At 33.0% G+C, this 23,437-nt stretch overlaps 1 protein-coding gene across 4 annotated transcripts in view; it reads left to right on the forward strand.

Moving 5' to 3' along the window:
* Positions 1–23,437, forward strand: part of SATB1 (SATB homeobox 1) — a 115,181-nt gene that overhangs the window by 27,425 nt on the left and 64,319 nt on the right. For all 4 annotated transcript variants that reach the window (XM_081345411.1, XM_081345410.1, XM_081345409.1 and 1 more), the window contains 3 exons: positions 1,182–1,358; positions 1,897–2,023; positions 2,747–2,870. In XM_081345411.1, the coding sequence (XP_081201537.1) occupies positions 1,182–1,358; positions 1,897–2,023; positions 2,747–2,870 (428 nt within the window). The remainder of the gene's footprint in view (positions 1–1,181; positions 1,359–1,896; positions 2,024–2,746; positions 2,871–23,437) is intronic.

The following is a 23,437-nucleotide window of genomic DNA, read 5'->3' on the forward strand; positions in this document are numbered from 1 at the left end:
AAAACTATAAGGTAAATAGATACCTTATTGTATTTCTGAAATATGGATATAAAGTATGAAGGGAATTAATGAATATTCTGCAGTTAATATTGTTATTAATAATGTTAAATTCCTAGCCTCGTTGCTATGTTCTGGTTTTGGTAGATGAGAGCTTACCAAACCTCTGAAAAGAAATGAAAGAATAATTTACCAATTTATATTTTGATATTTGTCTGGAGATTTTTTTTTCTGACAATGTATGAGATGTACAATATTGATAAGCATTTAGAATTGTGTTTCATGTTGAGTTTGTTTAACAAACTAGCAAATTTGAGCTTGTTTTGCAAGCAAGCGTAGTTGGCTTTCATGATTCTGCCTAAAAATGTAGGCGGAACAATATCTCATTCCGTAGAATCATAAAATTTGGTGTCAATAGTTCCTTGAAATGGATATTAAAATGTCCTGGAAATATATATAACAGAGCACTTTATTAAAAAAAAATAAAGAATACCCATGTAAATCATACCGTGTCTATTTAGAAATAAGACCTGTTGAATTCAATAGAATTCATGGGTCTAAAGCGTGTGGTGTGTGTGTGTGTGTGTGTGTGTGTGTGTGTTTGTGCAATTTGGACTACAATAAATTTACAGTAATTAGCTTTTGAAAACATCTACATTCAGTTTTCTCTTATTCAGTTTTCTTTTATTCTAAATCATACAGTTATCTAAGATTAGATTACTATTTTCTAAATATAAAAATTTAAAGAAAAATCAGATTAAAGTGATATTTTATGAGTACTGCTAATTCAGTAACTTTCTATAGTAGTTCGTGTACTGCCAACAATTTTCATTGTAAATAGAGTTATGTAAATTGCATTGCAGTGACTTGTTCTGAAGTTTTCTGCAATGTGTGTTTAAGTAGTAGTACTGAAGTAGTACTTTTCACAAGTAATCATACAGGTTATGGGCAACCAGGATTATTTCTCTGCAAGCAATCTTATTCTTTATATAGTTCAGTATTGAATTCCTCAACAGATCAAAAACTTTTGCACTCTTTTAAAAATGTGTTTGTGTTGTTTCTCATACCTTCCAAAACCTAGAGTTGGCCATTTGTTCATCTGTGTAATAATTCTTTAATAGTCCACTCAGAAAGTATATGTAAGTACTGTGTAAATGTTATTTCTGAACATTGTTATCTTATAGGAACCATGCTTCCAGTTTTCTGTGTTGTGGAACATTATGAAAATTCCATTGAGTATGATTGCAAGGAAGAACATGCAGAATTTGTTTTAGTAAGGAAGGACATGTTATTCAACCAGCTAATTGAAATGGCATTATTATCACTTGGATATTCTCATAGCTCTGCTGCCCAAGCAAAAGGTAAATGTCATGATAAATTACAAAATATTTGTATTTATTAATGGGGATAGTGAAGCATAATTTTCCTTGGTTTCAGGAATGTTAAGAGTTTCAAATCTGGTTGTTGTATATATAATAGTAATACATCCTTCAGATTTTGCTTAGTTCCATTTTTATAGCTATTTATTTTATTCATAGGAAATATTGAGGTGTGATAGTATTTTTAAAATAGTTTCAGTGGAAGAGGCAACATTAATTATATATAAATATAAAGCATTTTTCAATAGAAAATCAACTTTATTCTAGCACTAAGCCTCTCTTGAGAAATTTGCACAATGTGCAAAAGAGTAAGAAGGCATAGGGCACTGTTTATGATTTCTATACATTTCTGTATCTGTTTATCAATTCTTGCTGCAAGACAAGAAAAAATTAGATGGTGAATTGATTTTAAATGTCATTAAAAGAAGTTATGACAAGTAACTTTACAAACATATATTCTTTTATCTAATTTCTTAACATTGTTGACATAGTTTTCCTGGAATCGTTCTGTTTGATGCAGGATTGATCCAGGTTGGAAAATGGAACCCCGTTCCTCTATCCTATGTGACAGATGCTCCTGATGCCACTGTAGCTGACATGCTGCAGGATGTTTATCACGTAGTCACACTGAAAATCCAATTGCACAGGTATGTCACATAAAGCAGAAATCTGAGTAAGAATCAGAATCTGATATATTGTGACTACTCCAAATCTGCTTATGTCAGCATAAAATCTGTGAATACTACCTACGTTCTTTTGTTATTGCAGTGTGGGGGTAAAAAAACCAGCCCACAATATGGTAAGAAATTTTATATTTAGTTAGTTCTGTTTCATAGCTTTCTTTTTCTGGGATCTCATTAAAAGTATATAGCATTTTAGTCAATTAAATGATGCATTGCAAGAAGGCATTTTACATAAAGTTTACTTAAGAGAAAAATATTTTTGCATATCATGAACAGCACCATCTGTGTGCATTTTGAAAAAAGAATGACTTGTTCACTCTTATTGTTGCAGTCAAGGCTTTAAAATTTCTCTGTAACTAAAAGGGGGGAAGCTAATATATTAATTCTTTTCATGATCAGTCGTGAAAAGGCATTACACCTTAAATTGTTTTACCAAGCGCATCAGAGCAGGAAGGTAGAAGTAACATGGAAAAATAGTCGCCACATGCAGCTGATGTATAATTCATGCATCAATACAGCAGATGTGTTGTATAAAGTAATTAACTAATCGGAACAATCAGGAGACTGAGAGCAATCTCCAGATGCATCTGCTTGATGCACAGAATGAAATCTGTCTGTCTTAAAGGAATGTTCAGCAGCAGAATGCAATCCTGTAATAATCCTTTTTCTAATCAATGTCTCAAATAGTTGCCCTAAACTAGAAGACTTGCCTCCTGAACAATGGTCTCACACAACAGTAAGAAATGCTCTGAAGGATTTACTGAAGGATATGAACCAGAGTTCATTGGCCAAGGAGTGTCCCCTTTCACAGGTACTTAGCATAAATAACATTCAGTAAATAATAAAACACCATAGGCAGTGTTGAACTGAGATTTCTGCATACAGTTGCCACTAGAATTTTTGAGAAAAAAAATAAGATTTCATATTTTTACATTGATGTACTATATTTTAAGCATCAATCAACCATTTAGGATAGTGTAGCCTGTGAAAAAGTTGAATATTCATTCAATTTTAATATCAAAACTGCTTTGAATTTTTTTATCAGAGGCACCTGTTTATTATAATAATTAAACAATGGAGTTTGTAAAACACATTCCCAGGTTTAAATTTTATGTTACATAAAAAGTAGGTTAATCTTGAAATGTTATAAAAATAAAGAATTACTATAGAGAAACTTAATTTAACAAAATCCAGCTATATAATACTAAATATACCGCTTTTTCATAATGGATGAAAATTATTCAAGGACATTGCTAAAAAAAAATTAATTCATTGTTGAGGTTTATATGAGAAATGTGCAAATTAAAATGCACTTGTAGATTTTAAGAAAGAAAAATGATCATGCAAAAAATTCTAATTTCAATTTAATTACAGTATTTTTCTATGTGGATAAATATTTTCAATCAAAAATGATTTTGATGGATTTTTAGATTCAACATTCCCTCCCCATTTTAATTTTTTTTGAAGGAAATGTATTCTTGATCATAATCAGGATATACAATATAGTTCCCTTCATTAATTCATTCTGATTTCCATAACCATAAACAATTGTCCAAAAGTAACTTCTGTTATTTCTACAGAAGTTTGGTTTCTTGCTTTCTTGTTCAGTTGACCAGTTGTCAGCATAATCAATCTTTCTTAGAATTTTTTTTTTAGATATACCATGGAGATAAAAAAATTCAAATGGTTACACCATCATGAATCACACCACATAGTTGTCAGATTAAGTTTCAGAGCAATATGAATTCCCTTACAGGCTATGCAAACGTGGTAGTGTCTTTCACAATAAAAAGAAAAATTATTTTGATTTTAGATAGAAAAGCATAATTAGTTTATATGGTAAACCAAACTTACTGATCTGGAAATATTCTCATATGAAAAAGCATGTGTGCGATATTAATTTAAAATTAACAAAAGAATTAATATATTTTATTTCAGTAATCCCTTTTACAAGTCTGTAAAATAAGATAATGTTTTTATTCTTATGTTGTAGCTTGAGACTAAGGGACACCTAATTCATTTTGGAGACAGATTTGCACTTGGAACTTCCTGATTTACAGCTTGATCTTTTTCTCTTGATTCTGACACTATTCATTGTTCAGCTTCTAGAAAGTAGCTTAATTATGTTTGAATAACTACTTAATTTTTGTTTAACATACCGACTTTAAATGCACATTTCTTAATAAATGTTACTGAAATAAATGGATGTTTTATCCAAACAAATGTTGAATCTTCAGGAATCAAGATATAGGATATATTCCTTGTTTTGTTTTGAATGTTTATGTAGATAGAAGAACATTTGTATTTAGAAAACTCATATGCCTACTAGAATCTTCAACCTGAGTATATTTGTGGTTACTATGTAAGAATCAATCTCTTATTACTTTTAGGAGATAGAAACAAAAATGATGCTTGTGATTTTTATTGTACAAGAACATTCATTTGGGGCCGTAGAATTATATTCTTTACATTTGACAAAGTCTCATCCAGTTCTGTGTGTAAATGGAAATATCCTGGTAATTCAGTGTTTTCCAATGAAAGATTGTGATACAGGTATCAGAAATAAATGTAGCTAATATGCATGGGTAGTCTCTTTAGCACTGATTTTAAAAACAGTGCAGATTGATAGTTGGATGCTATGCATATTTGATATGCACGTTTACTTAGAAATAAGTTCCACTTTATTCAGTAGTTTTGTATTTGTAAATAGGTTTGTATAGCCTATGTAATAAAAAAGCAAATTAATTTTGCTTATTTTGGCAAAGTTGCAGCTTTCCAGAATAAATGTGAGGCAGTGAGAAATGAAAAGACCTGTCTCCTTTATATTAGTTTCATTACAATAAATGGTAATCTGAAATCTACTAAGCCAGTACTTCTCAATCTTTAATATTTTAAGTTCACTTTGCCGAAGTATTTCAGTCTAACCAGGATAAAACAGAAGGATTATTTTTCTCTAAAAGGAAATTGGTATTTTTATAGGCATTATAATTATTATTTCCAGAAAATTTTTAAAAATTAATGTTTCAATGATTTGCCTTTTGGCCCACCTAGATTGTTTTATGAAATTCAACTTGCACCTGCATATCACCCATTAGGAACCACTATGCTAAACAGCATTAATGTAAAAAGAGAATATTAATTTCATTGTACTTAGGTATTTTATTAATTTATTCAATTTGTAAGCCACCTGCCTCCTGGCGATTCTGGAAGAGTGTAGTAATCAAGCAATCATACTCTTCTTTTCCCCCCAGAAATCTAGATGAAAAGTTTTACATGCCAAGTCTCATTGGACTAGTATCACTGTGAAAGAGTTGTATTCCATTTTGCACGCTTGTATCGCTGGTTTTATTTCAATTAAGTATAGAATTGTAACAATTTCAAAAAAGAATGTTGTCTTCTTGTATAATTTTATACCAAATATAATGGGTAGAGAAAGATAATCCTCTGTGTGAGATGGATATAAAATCATGTTATTTAAAGTGATTAAGAAGACTTGCCATTGCCTACTAATTTTCCATCTTCAACATACCAAAACCTAAGAAACCTAGATTTGTATGGAATCTGAGACCTTGAGTCAAAAATTTAGCTTTATATAAACTTTTACTAAAAGTCCTAAGGAATTTATTAATAAAGAATAACTAATGAATGGTTTTGCTTATACCAAACAAAATCTTCTTTATATATACTCTATGTATTGGGCTTTTTTCTTCTTGCATATTTTGTGTTTTGTTTAGCACTTTTTCACCACCAGTGTAATGAAAATTGCATTCTGCTCTTTGTTTATAAGGTCAATCATAGTTTCTTTTTTTTTTCTTATGGCTTTTAAGAAATGTGTGAACATCCTTTTTGTGGTTGCAGTACATATTAAGTGCACAGGAATATTTCTTGCCGCTATGTCTAAAGCAACCTACAACCTGTAGCACTCTGACAAATTCACATGTGCCTATTTTTAAGTTTGGGACCTAAAGCTTGTTAGCTATTTGCAGAATAAATAAGCAGCAAATAGCTACTTATTTAAAAGATTATTTTGTGTGTTTGGAAATTAGATTTGAAATGCAGAGTATCATACATTGACCTTTGCTTAAGCACTGCAGGATCACATTGCCAGTCTTTTGAGCTGTTCTGCCTAGCTTCATGCTTTTTGTTATTTTAGTAGTCTTTAGCCTTATTTTGAAAGCCTTCTGCAAATGACCAAGCTTCTGATAAAACTATCATTAGAATAGTCCTATAGGAATAAAATAAAAGGGAGAAAGTATGAGAAAATGACATTGCAGAAGGAGAAATAAAAAGTTTACTCATTAATATGTGTTCAATATTCATTTCACTGCAGATTTAAACTTTGTCTAAGCACCAGTGTTCAGCTTCCTCTATTATACATTTTATTTATGTAACATATGAATATTTTAATTTCTAGGACTGAACCCTGTATATTAGAATACAATATGTAGGTTATGGTTGAGGAAAAGTAATCAAAATTAAAAGCCATTATTCCTACAAAGTAAGATTTCTCCAACTTAATATTAAACACATCTGGGTACCAAGTTGGAGAAAAATCCTATGGAATTGAATGAAGTTGTGGGAAACCAATTTCAAGCAAGAGTACATTGTGTTTTCATGGTTTTTTAACTGATTTATTCTCATTGAAAGTCATATAGAAGTGTTGTACTATACTACTAATTCCTTAAAGCCAGTAAAATATATTATTTGAATTGATCTGATTATTGGAGTGAGGTTTAATTCAAATGCAGGGAATAGTATTCTTCAGATATGGATGAGGAGCTCAGTATGTGTTCTAAATTAATCCCTCAGAATATAGCAGTGGGTTAGATTTTTGCAAATTAAGAATGAATTCAGACAGGATAGAGGTACAATCACTAAGGGGGATTATTGGGTGATGAGGGGGACTGTGCTTCCTGTAAAGGTATTATATTGACTAGATATTAATTACTTGATGCTGTGTTGTTACTAGAGGTGCTGTCAATTGTTCAAAATATTTTTTATCAGATTTGATTAATATTTATCTATCAAATTTATATTAGTCGCTCATCTCCCTTCTCTGGGTAGCTCAAATTGGGCAATTATCGCAGCTTTCTGAGATAGCCTAGATAGTTTTGGAAGCTTCCACTTAAAGTACTGAGTTATATGTGAAATACTTTCAAAAGACTGCAAACACTCCATTGAAAATAAGGGTTCCGGTTTTAACATCTGAATATATTCATGTGTTGCTATGTGATCTATTGCATTCATTTTTATACCATTTTTAAGTACTGAATTTAATTTTAAGTCCCAGATAATTTGGGGCTAGTTTATCTCAAGAATCATTTGATTCCACTATATAATTAATGCCAGATATAGTATTATTTATTTATTATTGGGACTTATATGCTGCCCTATCTCCCGAAGGACTCAGTATTAGTAGCGTATCTTTTCACTTGATGGTATTCCATGTGTAGAATATTTTTAATACTGCCAGGCCTCAACTTTCCATTTGTTTTGCTTTTTTAAAGACCCATTTTGGAGATTCTAATAAATTGGTGTATGGTATTTTTAAAATAAGACCAATTTTACTTGATTTAAAATATACATATTTCATTTGATTTTGTACAAACACAGGGAAATACATTGCGATACTTTTTAACAAACTGCATATATAACTCTTGAAGTAACAAATATACATATGCAAATAATATATGTCAATAATAGTTTTCACTTGAACTACACCACTGTTTCTGTCATGTAACAAATATACATATGCATACATAAAATGGAGTATATTGTACAGATCCATATTCACATCAGCACAATTTTTCTACAGAAGCAAATAATATATATCAATAATAGTTTTCACTTGAACTACACCACTGTTTCTGTCATGGAATTATAGGACACTGATATCTTACTTTTGCCAAAACCAAAGACAACAAATGGTTCACAGCTTTTTATCCTGAATTTGGGGGGTTTTTTTGCTGCTGTTGCCTTCTGAGATTGTAGACACTGATATGGACAAAGAATAGAAATACCATTCTCCTTATGCCTGGCAACATTTTTTGTGAAGTGGTATGGATTGGGTACAGAGAGAGAATACAAAAGACAAGAGTTGTAAAGTGGTGGATTCATGGACAGTATCTTGCAAACTTTCTATCCTTCCCAAAATGAATAAATTTAAATAAACAAATTTAAATAAATAAAATAAATTCAGCACAGATTCCTTATAATGTTTCTTGCTTTGATTGCCTTGCCCTTTTTTGTCTAATTTCCTTACACTTGATATATTTGCTGTCAACCTGAATTATAAATAGTCCACATGCAGAACATTTATAGCATGTTGATCGATATTAACTATCACATAACATAATATTTATAATGCCACAAAAATTGTAACAATTTGGAATCAGCTTTAATAAATAAATTAATTAATAAATATTGAATTAAAAAGTGCTATATAAAGTTATATTTGCTTTCTAATTCATTGACTTATAGACATGGGATGATGGCTAAGATAATGTAGCTTATCTTTCCATATTTTCTTTATAGGATTCTTCATTTACCAGACTATAAAACAGCACTTGCCTGAAGGATAAAACAAGTGATATCTGTTTCCATTGTCAAACTGGTTCTAGGGCCTGATTCTTTTACATTTCTTTATTGAAAAAGAATTTTATTTCTTCAGAAATAACTTCTCTTTAAAAGTAATATATGTTACTTGCTTCAGGTATAGAACAGCCAGAAATATAAGATCATACACATAAATGTACTTTTATATTTTAGAATTGTTATATGTTGCAATTCTTTTTAATTTTACAAATACTTATACTCACTAAGTCCTTGAAAAGTAGGGAAAAACCACATGAGCAGTAGCAACAGCAACAACAAATATTTTTATGTGTTTCTCATAATCATAACAGCTGCATCATATCATAGAATAGTTAACACGACTATTAATATACAACTCTTTATGTTACCAGCCCTTTGTGAATTAAGGCTGTTTCTTGTATGCAAGATATGCAAACAATATCTCAATGGCAGTTGAATGTTTAATGCAAAAGTAATGAGTCAGTTGTCTGCTAGGCTCAAGTATTTATAAGAAGAAAATACATAATTTGAATTTTTGAGAACTATATAATTTCAATTTTAGAGAATATTTTATTAATCTAATAGGTTTCAAAAGTATCTCACAGGAATCAAAGCAAACTATAATAGAGGTTCAAAATAATATGTGTTCAATTTTTGATTCAACTTCATTTGTCTTAACATTGTGTTGGTATTTTAATTCCCTGGAATAGTTTACAGACTACCTGACAAAAAGAATAAAATATATAATTTGTGTTGACACAAGTATTCATAGAGCATATTGTTTATGTTTGGTTTGATCTTTGACCATCAAGTGGACCACTAGATTGCAAAGGGATTTAGGTCTAAGTGGTAAACTTCCAAGTGGTAGCAAAATTTGCACAGTGCAGGTAGTCTTTGAATTAAAACCATTTGTTCAGTGATTGTTCAAAGTTATGACAGTCCTGAAGTAAAAGACCCCTGCATGAAATTAGTGCTGTTACACTGCTCCCATGGTCACATGACTGGCAGCCTACCTGCACTTAAAACTCCAGGGACACTACAATTCCCCCACCCTCCTATATCTCTCCCATCATTTGGGCCCCTACCATTCTTCTCTTTTCCAAATGAACTGGCTTCACCGGCCTCCTGCTCAGGCTTATGATGAGGCATTCTCAGCCTAGTTGTTGGGCCAGTCTGGGGCTGGCTTCATGCTGTTAAAAGGGGCGGGGGAATAAGCCAAAATCAGTCTTTTTATTTCACAGCATGAAGCCAGCCCCAGACCTACACAGGAGCTCTTTATAGAGTGGTGTTTTGGCTTAGTGTGGCCCAAGAGATGGCTTTGCCTTTTCCCCCCCTTTTTCTGTAGAACAAAGCCAAAGCTCAGCCCTGCAGCAAAAGCAAGTAAAAGGGTGAACTGGCATGGCAGAGTGCAAGGCAGCAGGAATTTTGGAATGCAGAATGGTGAGAACAACTAGGATTGGGTTAAAGCAACTTCAGCTTTCCAGGGCATGGCAACCAGCTGCAGAGCTTTTTGCCACTCACAGGTACTGGATCACACAACGAGCAAAGATGGAAGAGAAGATAGGTAGCTGGGGGAAATGGAGGCAGTCCGTATCTTACTGAGGAATGGCTTGGCTACTCAGTTAATGACTCATGATTCCCAATTAACCACCAAAATGGGAGTGCCATCCTAATTTTGATTGATGCAAATAAAAAAAGGACTTTAATGTAACCCATTTAAATGTTATTTCATCAGTCTAATTTAAAGAGATTCCAATAAGTCCCACTTTTTGTGTACAAGTGATGAGGTGGGATAGCTACAGCGATTCATGTGTATAACTCCTTCATCCTTTTTAGTCAATGTTCCAGATAGGACCAAAGAATTTAATCTAATTTAATCTAAATAGCAGACAACATAGAAGCAGTTTGCAAAGTTTTGTTCAATGCTTGACACATTCAAAGAATAATTCACTGGACAACAATTTTTTTTCAAAAGTTTTGCTTCTTGAAAAACTTTTGGTGATTATGATAGACCCCTTCAAATAACACAAATACAATTTCAGAATAATTGTATCACATAGGAATATTTAAAAAATGAAATTAACTTTTAATAACTATAATGTATTTAATTGCATAATGTTTCAGATACATTGCATGACTTAAACAGGACTAAAAGTGTTTTGCTGCTGATGTTTGTTTGTACTCAATGTCCGATGCATCTCACTGAAGTGTGTGACAATAGTCAACCACTTGATGGATTCTAGTTTCCCTGTTATCATTTTTCCATTGTGGCATTGTCTTTGTGAAACCTTTCCCATTTTTGTCACTGACCGGACTTAGATTTTCAGGAAAGAAGTCCAAATGTAAATGCAGAAAGTGAATCTTCAGTGATATGTTGCACTTCATGGTCTTTTATGTTATAAGAAGTTTGTCAACCGGCTGGATATAGTTTGGTGCTTTGCAGTTGCCAAGAAAATTCTCAGTGACATTCTTGAATGCTTTCCAGGTGATTTTCTCTAGCTCTTCTAACAGATCTTCAAACCACTTGTCATTGACAACATATCTGATCTGTGGACAAACAAAAATGCATCAGTTATTCTTGGAAATATCTGTCTCCAGTAACAAAAAAATTCATCTTGATCATCACTTTCACAACATTTTTCATTAGTCCTAATTTTATGTGAAGAGAAGGCAACAATATGTGTTATGCTTCCCCCCCCCCTATACTGGAACCAAATTCTTTCATAGTAGCCATTTCCTTTTAAAGTAATGTGACCCTTTTGCATGGCTGTCCCTTTTGCATATGTAACAACAATACTTTGTATATCCCAGGGGTAGGCAACCTTGGCTCTTTTATGACTCGTGGACTTCAACTGGCTCAGGAATTCTGGGAGTTGAAATCCACAAGTCATAAAAGAGCCAAGTTTGCCTACCCTTGATATATCCGAACTGCATTCCAAGCAGCAGAGCCACCACTTTAGATCTTCACAGATATTCCACGTGTTCTTGGTGTTCTGGATATGCTTCAACTACACTTCATGTTTTTTGTATTTTTTTCCCAAATGTGCAACCTAGTCATTGTGTAAAAACAGAAGATTACTATAAAATTGTACGTGATAGGCTAAATTATAGGTTATTTTCATGCTTAGGAACAATAAATCTATACCCCAAAGTGTTCAGGAAGCAAAATCTTTGTCGTCCAGTGTCATTATTATTTATAGTTGATCTTACAATAATAAGCTGACAGTCACTGGGTGATCTTGGCTGGTAGCTATTTGAGATCAGTACTTGGATGAAATTTCACCATAACACTTTAAGGATAGACTAGAAAATTATTTTAAAATGAAAATGTCATTTTAAAATAAGATGTTTGCTTAATAAATTGAACTAAGAGGAATGAAACATTATTAAATATTCCATTTTATTTAGTTAGTATTTTCTTTTTATAAGTTGCCACGGTCTACATTGGCTTGTTTATAATAATAATAAAAATATATAAAATAAAAACATCAGCAAAATAGTAATAATACAATTGACATGCATTCTTCATTCCCCCAAATGATCTCCTAAAGTCTATTTTACCAGCTTCCAGAAGATGATTAGAGAATATGCTAATTTTACTTCTATGGAAAGCTGTTCCATAATAGAGAACTACAGCAAAAAACAAAACAAAAAAAAACAATATCCACTGTGTGCAAAGCTTTGCTCCTTAACTTTTCAGTAATAGGAAATTATAAACAAACTTTGTGAGAAGCTCTGAAGCAAATATTTGATTCTGAAAATATTAGAAAACCATGTAAGTCCTTTGTAGATGAACACTAAAACTGTGATTTGCACTCAGAACTCATTGGTAACTAATGCACAATAAAGGTATTACATAATTACGGCAACTCTAACCTACCCAATATGTAGGCTGTTGCACTTTGTGCTAGTTGCAATTTCTAATTGATCTTCAAAGGTGGTGTTATATTGAGTGTGCTATAGTAGACTAGTTGTGTACTGATAAGTTCATGAGTCACTGTTGTTAAGGCTTTTTATTCCAATTAGAACTTTAACTAGTATACCATTCAGAGTTTGACCATGACTACCACCCACTATTTATCAATAATCCTGAGTCCAGGAAGATCATCCTGATCATGGACCTGCTTCTTCAGGGGCCGTGGCAAAACATCCCAAGTTACAACTAAACGTACCAGGTTGCCTTTCTGAACAAAGAGCAACTTCACTTGGATTAGATTTAGGCAGCCATGGAGCACCTTTTGATTTCTTTTTTGTATCCTTGAACCATACTGAAAATAATAACCTCAGAATTTGATTTTATAAACACTGAAAGGCAACTGGACATTATTAGAATAACAAGATGGTAAGCAATAGCACTTTCTACATCTATAGACAGCTGTAAATATCTATCAAATGCAATACGGTATTGTAAATAATTTTAAAATTCTATATTTCTTAGCATTGGTGTTAAGGTCACTGAAAATCTTGTTTTGTTTTAGAGCTATGCGTCTATATTATTTATTCTGTTTAATTTTTCAGTGAATTTTTTTTAAAAAATCAGAAAATTCATTACTTTTCTCATTTGAAAATTGTATGTACTCTTGAAACAGTGCAAAGTGTTTCAAAGAGGAATTTGAAGAAGCATGTTTACACAAGTGAAACACCTTACCTTGAAGAGTGAGAGACTCATTCTTGGAAAACCTAGGTGAAAGCTCAGTAGATTTATTGTCTCTGCATACAAGAAATGCTTGTATTTTACTAACGTGCTTGGCAAAGCCATTTGTTTTGAGTGTTCTGCACAGCCCTATTTTTCCCCCCAAAATTTACTACTTTTTATATACATCTACTCTTAATAAACGCTTTTCTATTTAGCATATATTATGTGGTACATGCTCTATGTATAGGTTAGCCTTAGCATATCCTTTTTAAATTTAACTTTTCCCCAAAAAATTCTTATTTTTTTAAAATGCATTTCTCTATAAGAATACTGATTTAACCTTCTAAGTTACAGTAAGAATAGTGACTAGCAAAAACGGTGACTTCCCCAGAAGCTGTTCATACAGTTCTACAGAGGAATTGTTGAGACTGTCACTTGTACTTCTTTAACTGTCTGGCTTGGTACAGCAGCAGATTAGTTAGGACTGCAGAAAAAACAATTGCAACCAGCCTACTTTCTGTAGAAGACCTGTATATTGCATGGGTTAGAAGGAGGGATGAGAAAGATCCTTAGCATCCTGTTTCAACTATTCCCCACGGGATGCCACTTTAGGGCATTGTTTAACAAAACAACCAGACACAGGGACATTTTTTCCCTTATGCCATCATGCTGCTGAACACCTAATACAGTACAGTCTTATGTCTAAGTATATTTACCCATGTTGTATGGCTATAGTATTATAATCCTTTCCATCTTCTATACTACCCCTCTTATTGATATCATTATTATGGTGATTATTACTCTGTTACTTTGCATGTACACTGAGAGCTTTTGCATCGGAGACAAATTCTTTGTGTGTCTAATCGCACTTGGTCAATAAAGCTATTCTACTCTATTGTTGGGGGAAATATGCTGACTCTGTAAACTGCTTAGAGAGGGCTGTAAAGCACTGTGAAGTGGTATATAAGTCTAAATGCTGTTGCTATTACTATTGCTATTCCAGCAGTAAATTGTCTTCATTGTTACTACCTCAGGTTGCAGAGTTTACGTCAGATAATTGTCATGGTTTAACTTTTAAACTCTGGTTGCTTTAAAAAAATAGGAAAAGAAATTTGTGTGTGTGTTCTGGCAAAATTTCACTTTTCAGACATAATAATTTTATTTCATTTTTTAATTAAAAGACTTTGAAAATAAGTCATTTTTGATATACATGTATTAGTATAAAGGCTACATTGCCAAATACTATTTATTTACCAATTTTCCAATTTTATTTTCCAATTTAATTTGTCCCTCTCATTTAAAAACTTTTAACTTAAAAGCATTGAATAGCATTGACAACTTAAGCTGCAAATTTCTTGGAATGTATACATATATGGACTTCAGCTAAAATGGTTTCCATTATATTTTAAATTTTGCTTCCCAAAAATACCATTGGTATATTCCATGTAGTACCAAATGAACAAAATAAAAGAAAGACCATTTTATGCTTTTCTAATAAATTCTCTTCCCAATTTTTTAAATTTCCTATAGCACTTTCAGTGATTAATAATAATTATATGTGTGTATGTGTTTGTGTGTGCATGTATGTATGTGTGTGTGTGTGTGTGAAGATCCATATATATATATATATATATATATATATATATATATATATATATATATATAACATATATATATATATATAACATATATATAAGATATGTATGTATGTAGTACACATGACGTGTTTGTGTGTGTGTGTGTGTTTGCTTATATTGTTGGAATAAAAAGGAATTGAGTATCTTCATCCACAATACAAAGCGTTAATGTGGTTGAAATTACAATATTCTTAACAGCTATTAAATACATTTTCAGAAGAGAAGGAACATACTGGTATGGAACAGGAATTTTTCAAATGAAATACAGGACGACAGTGGAGAAATTTATGTTAAATCCACAGTAATCCATGACAGTGAAGGACATCTGAGCTATAATCCCATGAAAGCCCATACTTCCAAATGGGTAAGAGACTAATAACTCTATGGAGCCCTTTCTTTTTGGAAATGTCCAGGCAAACATTATAAACTTCTATTATTGGCTTCTGTCTATATGGAATGGTAGGAAACCATCCATTTTTTCCATAGAAAATTGCACCTTTGTCTACTACTTGAAGTATTTAAATAGTTACTATAAAAGTTTTATAGTAACTATTTGGGTAACGTGATTCTGAATCTGACTTCAACAAGACTATGTCCTTCCTGAAATAAATACTATGTGATTATTTGTTAAAGGTTTTGACAGTTTAAACATTTAAACTGACAGTTTAAACAGTTTGAACATCAAACAATCTAGTAATTGACAAAACAATCTAAATATGATTATTTTGAATCATGGCTTAGAATTATATTGCAGTATCTTGCATAAACTTAGTTATATTTTAGATAACATCTGTGGTTTATATAGAGTTTGATAGTTTACAAAATAAGGGTATGTATATACAACTTTGTGTTCTAAAGATGTAATTAATTATGATAGGAAAAATACAATCTTTGGGGCATTAATTCAGATTCTAGAAGGTTAGTGCAAACAATGCTATTTCTACAAGTTATTAAATTTGAATGCATTAATTGCTGTTATATTTAAATCATATGTCCCAAATTTAATAATTTGAAAATATTACAGTTCTGCTGACGTGGAGGATTTTTACTATCTCTATTATTAAATGTTAGGGCTAGTATGGGGGTATCACTTATCAAGTTACAGTTATCAAAATTATTTTATTTAGTAATGATTGGAAAGTTTACCCAAATATTGGGATTGTTAATGTTTATGCTCAATCCTTTAACTGTCTATTTTAATTGGGAATCAGTGCTAATTTTAAGAAATAAATGGTTGAAAATGATATGGCATGAGAAATAAATAAGGACATTAATGCTGAAAAAGTCATATAGAAGAAACATAGATTTGACCAAATACATTACACAGTTTTGCTAAACTGATATTACATATAGAAGGCTTGAGGTATCTCAAAATTACAGAAGCTCTTGGTTATAAATCCTCACTATAAAGGCTTAAAAGAGTTTACAGGCTCAGTAATTATTGTCCATTTTTTTGGAAAGTAATTTCAAATACTGTAAACAAATTAAAAGAAAATTTAACTATGAAAACTGTTTGTCACCATATTGTCTAGAATTCAAGATCATAGTAAAGCAAGATCTGTTTTATACCATACCATACCATACCATACCATACCATACCATACCATACCATACCATACCATACAAACAAAAATTTGCATATTCTTAAGCTATAAGAACAATATATAAAGTACTGAGATTATTTGTGTAAAAGATGTTACAGATACTGGGCTATAAAGCAACTTGATGCCCTCCAGATGTTCTAAATTATATTCCTAACTAATATCCAGTCTATAGCCCTTTGGTTCAGGAAATAAAGAAAGTTATAATTCAATACACCCACAGATTGCCATGTTGAGAATTTCTGCTATAAAGCATTGATGCAATTGGCCATGGATAAATCACTTGTAATTTTTTTGAAATTTTACCTAAAGATTGTGTAATTCCCACTCTCTTGATTTTTATAGGTGGAGACCATAAAACTTTACAGAAGTTTAAAGCTTAAAACTGATGTTACTATCAAAATATTCTTATTTCCTCACCATTTTCATATTTTAAAAAAAGCATTATAACTATGAAAACTCAAACATCTGTTCCTTTTATATAAAGTAAGAAGAAACATTTGCAGGTATAATAAACCCTTAATAGACATTCACATTACAGATACAATAGCAATAGAACTAAGACTTATATACCACTCCATAGTGGTTTACAGCCCTCTCTAAGTGGTTTACAAAGTCAGCGTATTGCCTCCAACAATTTGGGTTTACTGACCTCAGAAGGATAGAAGGCTGAGCCAAACTTCAGCTTGTCAGGATCAACCAAATTGTGGGCAGAATTAGCCTGAAGTACTGCATTCTAATCACTGCGCCACCAGAGATACAATTTGTACACTATATGCTCTTGTGCACACATAACATTCTGTTTGTTATTGTACACAAATGTAAAGTCTAATTCAGATTTTAATTATTAATACCTGTCCCCTCTTCCAGTCTTAAAGGGATACTTCAATATTATTTAAATAATAGCAATCCCCTCAGCCTCTTTCAACTTTCAGAAAGTTATTACCGTATATGCCCAGTTTTTCCTCACATTTCCTTTACTTAAGGATTGAAGTCTTGGGGCTATGATTCCACCCACAGTTATTTTTGTGCATTTATTACATATTTTAAAAAATTGAATTCCATCTATTCTCCAAGAGTTAAAGGGCTCATTACCGATAATATCATATTTAACCATTAACCATTCTGCTTTATTACAAGACCTTTAATGTCAAACTCAAACATAAGCACAAAAATACAATGCTCATCAATCATAAATATTTAACATACTAAAAACAGCAATTATTTTAAAATAGTATCTAACCTTACGAATCAAACGTTCTTCTAAAAAGGAAGGTATTTATTAAATGAATATGCCTCCTACTCACAATATTTGTCCAAATGCTTTGCTTTTAATAAAAAGAACTTAATAGTCTAAAAATTGAATTCAGCATTGGAATTTAATTTCACTTTTCTTTGCATAATGTTTTGATATGTAAATGTACATGGCAAATTATGTTTTCTGTTTTTCAACTGCATCTCTAATTTAAAAACATCATTGTATCTATTATGTTGCTCAGAATTTTCTGTGTTCCTTAAATAATATTTTAGATTTCCTTTTAAAATGTACATAACTTTTTACTAAAATTAAATACTGTTTGATAAACGCAGTGGCACTAATATTTGACAGTATATAGAATGGCAACAAATAGAAAGCTTGAAAATCTTTTAAATGTGTGACTTAATAGTACTGATAAAGTGATGAGGTATCAAAAGGCTGTCAAATTGCAACCATGTGCCATTTTGTTATAATTATCTTTTAAATACTTTTTTTTATAAAACTAACTATAGTTTAGTAGAAATACTGTACATGACTGGGGACTCCAATCAAAATCTGTATATTTATATTTGCTTCTTTATGTCTTGCTTCTTAAAAATTAACTTTCTTATTAAGTTGTTTATAATGTTTGCTGTACATGAATACTGACATTGGGTACTCAGAAGATAGGGACGTGGTGGCTCAGTGGGTTAGGACGCTGAGCTTGTCGATCAGAAGATCGGCAGTCTGGTGGGTCGAATCCTGAGTGCCACATAGCAGAGTGAGCGCCTGTTACTCGTCCCAGCTTCTGCCAACCTAGCAGTTCGAAAGCACGTAAAAAAGCAAGTAGAAAAATAGGGACCACTACGGTGGGAAGGTAACAGCGTTCCGTGCGCCTTTGGCATCTAGTCATGCCGGCCACATGACCACGGAGACGTCTTCGGACAAATGCTGGCTCTTTGGCTTTGAAACGGAGATGAGCACCAGCCCCTAGAGTTGGAAACGACTAGCACGCATGTGTGGAGGAACCTTTACCTTTACCTTACTCAGAATATACCTGACCAAAGGTAGAGCAATCATCTTGAGATGAATAAGAGAGACAGAAACAAAGGCAAAATATAATAATAATAAGGAAAGTGAAGTAGCTATATTTTTAGGCTAATGGGCATTGTGTTGCAAACAATTTCCATATTTACTTCAAACCAGCAAGGCTCAAGCAACTAGTATGCTGACCTTATTTTTTATATTTTCTGTAAAGGTAAAATTATTTATTTATTTAAACTTACTGCCCAACCCAATTCTCGTTGTTGAACAACCTGTTTCTTTTACTAGGATCCTTTATACTTTGCTGTACTTGCTTCCACTATCCATTCTGTCATTAGAGAAATCACATTTACCCTGAGGTTTGTCCCACTTTTGATTCTTTTTTCATCTAAATACTATTTTTCATAATATTTTATACATTCTACTTTATAATATTAAAGTTCAGCCAAATGGTATAGTAGCTAACATGTTTAACTGGCACCAGGGAGACTTAAATGCAGTTCCATTCTCAGTCATGGAAGTTCAATGGCTGTCACACTCTCTTAGCTTAAACTACTTAGCAGGATTGTTGTGGAGAACAAATCAGAGGAGGGAACTCTATATGCCATCTTGAGTTCATGAATGAAAAGTAAATATAAATATAATAAATAAAGGTTACTGTTTTTCCTGTAGAAATTTTACAAAGAGGTGGAAGACTTATTTAGGAAAATAGTTTTCTTCAGTAATGTTTTTGTTTTTTTGGGGGGGGAAAGTGCCATGACAATGGATGGCAGGAACACTTATGGGGTATAAATGCATACATAATGAAAGTTAAGATATTGTTCATAGTATTATATTTTAAAGAATATTGTGTAAAGTGATTATTTTCCATCTTATTATGGTGTTTCAGTAATGTCTCCCAAATTCTAAACCAATTACATTATTTAATAACTATATACAGTTATATATAGTTTTAACTGTATAGTATAGCAGCTATTGTAACCATTTGAGTACATGATAGTGCCTCTGAGATAAAATGCAATGCTAAAAATTAGCTGTGTTTTCCTTCCTTCCTTCCTTCCTTCCTTCCTTCCTTCCTTCCTTCCTTCCTTCCTTCCTTCCTTCCTTCCTTCCTGTTTTCAATATATTTACAGCCCCAACTTGGCTATACAACATTAATTGCTTTGAATTTGTAGATTGTTTATTAAATTCTGAGCATGAATATTGTATTAATAATTATTTGTAAAATATATGTTGTGCATCAGTGCTCTTTTAATATTAGTTTCATGATTGGCTACTACTTCTTTAAGGCTTGAAAAGTTCATAAAGTTCAGTGTGTGTGTGTGTGTGTGTGTGTGTGTAAAAATACAGGTAGTCCTTTAACATGCAAATTTGGACTGCAATTCTGTCATTAAATGACATGGTTTAAGTTGAAAAAACCTGTTACTATGTACTTAGTGATGGCAGTTCTGGATGCTATTGTTAAATGATGAGAGCTATGGATTGTTAGTGGGGACAAGTGACCACAATATGTAACTTCCTGCTGGCTTCCCCTGTAACTTTGCTTCTTGAAAGACAGGGAAGGTTACAAATCATAATTACATGATCCTGGGAAACTGCAGTGTCATCACAAGCTGGGGATACTACAATAGTCATAAATACAAGGATCCATCATAACTACAAAGTTTATCACTGTTGTAAATTTGGTCATTGCATAGGAGGTTGTTAAAGTTTATGATGCTTCTCATAATGTTTGAAATTGTCATTAATAATTTTCAAAAAATTAAGAACATAGCTACCTGTTATTGCTGAATGAGAAGTCTAAATGATGCGACTGTGACCTGTTGAATAAACTCTGGGATAAAATATTCTGGCTTGATGCTATAAATGAACTTGGCCATTGTTTCCAGTTTGGACATAAAGGAAACTATAATTAATTATGGTTTCCTGATCTGTTTCCTACTCCAATGAAAGAAAATAAATGTCAATGTGAATATATATGAAGCTAGATCACATTTCACTTTATAAAATAGAGATTTTGTTGCCTGAACATAACAACTGTAATTCTGGTGGCTCTTTAATATGTGTGTATTATTTATGTCATAAGCCTTATTTTAATGAATTAAAATATACAGGCATTAAAAGCCAGTCAGAGTTCATTTTGTAAATAGGAAAGTAAATGAACTAAGTTTGACAGGTTGTTTAGCAAGCGTGTCTTCAGCTGAGAATTATAAAATTAGATGCCCCTTTATATTGATAAGATATTGATACCATACCTTTAAAATGTTACTAATAACATAACATTTTGAAATCTGAAAATTACCCTTACAGAATAATAGGTAGTATTTTTTCTATTTTACTCAGAATGTAAGATATTTTAATGGTATGTAGGAAAGACCTGGGCCAGTTTGCCATGATACAACTAAAGCAACAGCTGGACACAACAAAAAGTGGCTCAGACAATGAGCCTGCATTTCTATGGGAGCTTGCCCCAAAGAGTAAAGTTCAGAGTGAAACAGAATCAATTCAGGATATTCATCACCCAGGGTGAAATATATATGAGGGGCAGGCCAGAGGAGTTTCTATTAATCACACCAAAATGTGAAGGAAGCAGCAGCTAACTGGGCAATATCATTCATTGGGGAAAACAATTGGATGCTGGACAACTGTTAGTACCTCATGCATAAGCTCAAATGATACTTTGAACATCCCATATAGAGAACTGCTGCTAGTCAAGTGATCTGTAAATCCAAACAAAATAAAGTCATATATTTCAGATTTTAAATTATTTGCCTGCAATGTAAGCAACCAATTGAAAGCTAGCTGTACTGATCAATTCAGAGAAAGTCTGGCTGAGGAGCTAGGAGAGGCAAAGCTCCCAAATTTTCTGGAGGAGCTGTATAAATGTCTTGTAATAACTGGAAGATTTAAGGAAGGGAGGGAATGGTAAGGGGAAAATAATTTAAAGCCTCAGTGGCCTCCTCAATATCTAATGTGGGAGAATCCCTGCAACCAACATGCCTGTCTTTAGAGAAGCAAAGAAGAATGTATCAAAGCTATGCTTTTACTGAAGTGCCCAAGGACACAGCCTGATGATGTTTAGTAAAGCACTAACATTAGACATAGCAAAAGATGTAGAACTTATAAATCAACAGATCATGTAACCAATAAGTGCTCAGCTTGCTTTGAAACAACACACTGGCAAAACTTTGCTGATCCATTTCCAAGGAGCTCTGGGTGGGTGGGGGGTTTCCACCATTTAAGGACAACTGTTGACAGCAGGAAAGCATATTTAATCACTCCTATTTTTGTTTCTTTAGATTCTAGGCAGAAGGTGGGACTTTCTGCTTTTGTAGGCTTGAGAGCAACCAGTAATTTCATAGCTATAGAAATAATACAGAAACTAAAGTTGCCTACTGAAGCTCTAGGAAACCTAATATTAGCTGAGATGATTGACAGATATCCACTAAGAGCAGGACTTTGTAGCTGGATCAGCAAAAGTACAGTCATGTTCCTGTTCCACTTCTGGTGGCATGAAAGATATGCAACACTTTCTGGATTTTATTTATTTATTTATTTATTTATTCACATTTATATACCGCCCTATTCCCTGAGGACTCAGGGCGGTTTACAGGAAATTAAAAAATCCACCATACAAAAGTTAAAAAACCAAATTAAAAAATATTAAATTGACCCTGTATACTTAAAACCCCAATTAAAATTTCTCCTCAGCCTGGGCCCGAGAGCTCAAAGAGCCAGGTCTTCAGGCCCCGGCGGAATGATCGGAGGTCGGGGGCAGTCCTCAGCTCCACCGGCAGCTGGTTCCAGAGGGCAGGCGCTCCCACTGAGAAGGCCCTATCCCTGGGTGTCACCCGCCGGCAATCTCTCACCGGCGGCACCCTGAGCAGACCCTCCCTGTGGGAGCGCACTGGGCGAAGGGCGTTTGATGCCGGCTAATTTTGCTAATTTTTATAGGAAATTCATCCCTAATTTTGTTGGCCATCTAAAACTGCTGACCCAGCTCCTAAGAAAGGATCAGCAATTGTGATTAATCCAGGAGCAAACAGCATTTCAAGGATTAAAACACCTCTTTGTTTCTGAACCTGACCTGTTCTGTCCCTTTGTGATACACAGTGATGCTTTTAATATGGTGATAGGGTTGCTCTAGCACAGAAGGGAGGGGAACATATTTACCATTGTATTGAGCACAGTGGTTAGAATGCAGTATTGTAGGCTAACTGCACACTATAGGAGTTTGATCAGCAAGGTTGAGTCAACCTATCCTTCCAATTCCAATTTCAAAGAAAGGCAGTGCCAAAGAATGTTCAAACTATCTCACCATTGCACTCATTTCTCATGCTAGTAAAGTTATGCTTAAAATCCTACAAGCTAGACTCCAGCAGTATGTGGATCGAGAACTACCAGAAGTACAGGCAGGATTTCGAAGAGGAAGAGGAACTAGAGATCTAATTGCCAACATGGAGAAAGCTAGGGAGTTCCAGAAAAACATCTACTTTTGCTTCTTTGACTATGCTAAAGCCTTTGATTGTCTTGATCACAACAAACTGTGGCAAGTTCTTAAAGAGATGGGAGTACCAGACCATCTTATTTGTCTCTTGAAAAACCTATATGCCGGTCAAGAAGCAACTGTGAGAACTGGACACGGAACCA

Source organism: Vipera berus, assembly GCF_964194415.1.
Source record: "Vipera berus genome assembly, chromosome: Z".
Classification (NCBI taxonomy): domain Eukaryota; kingdom Metazoa; phylum Chordata; class Lepidosauria; order Squamata; family Viperidae; genus Vipera; species Vipera berus.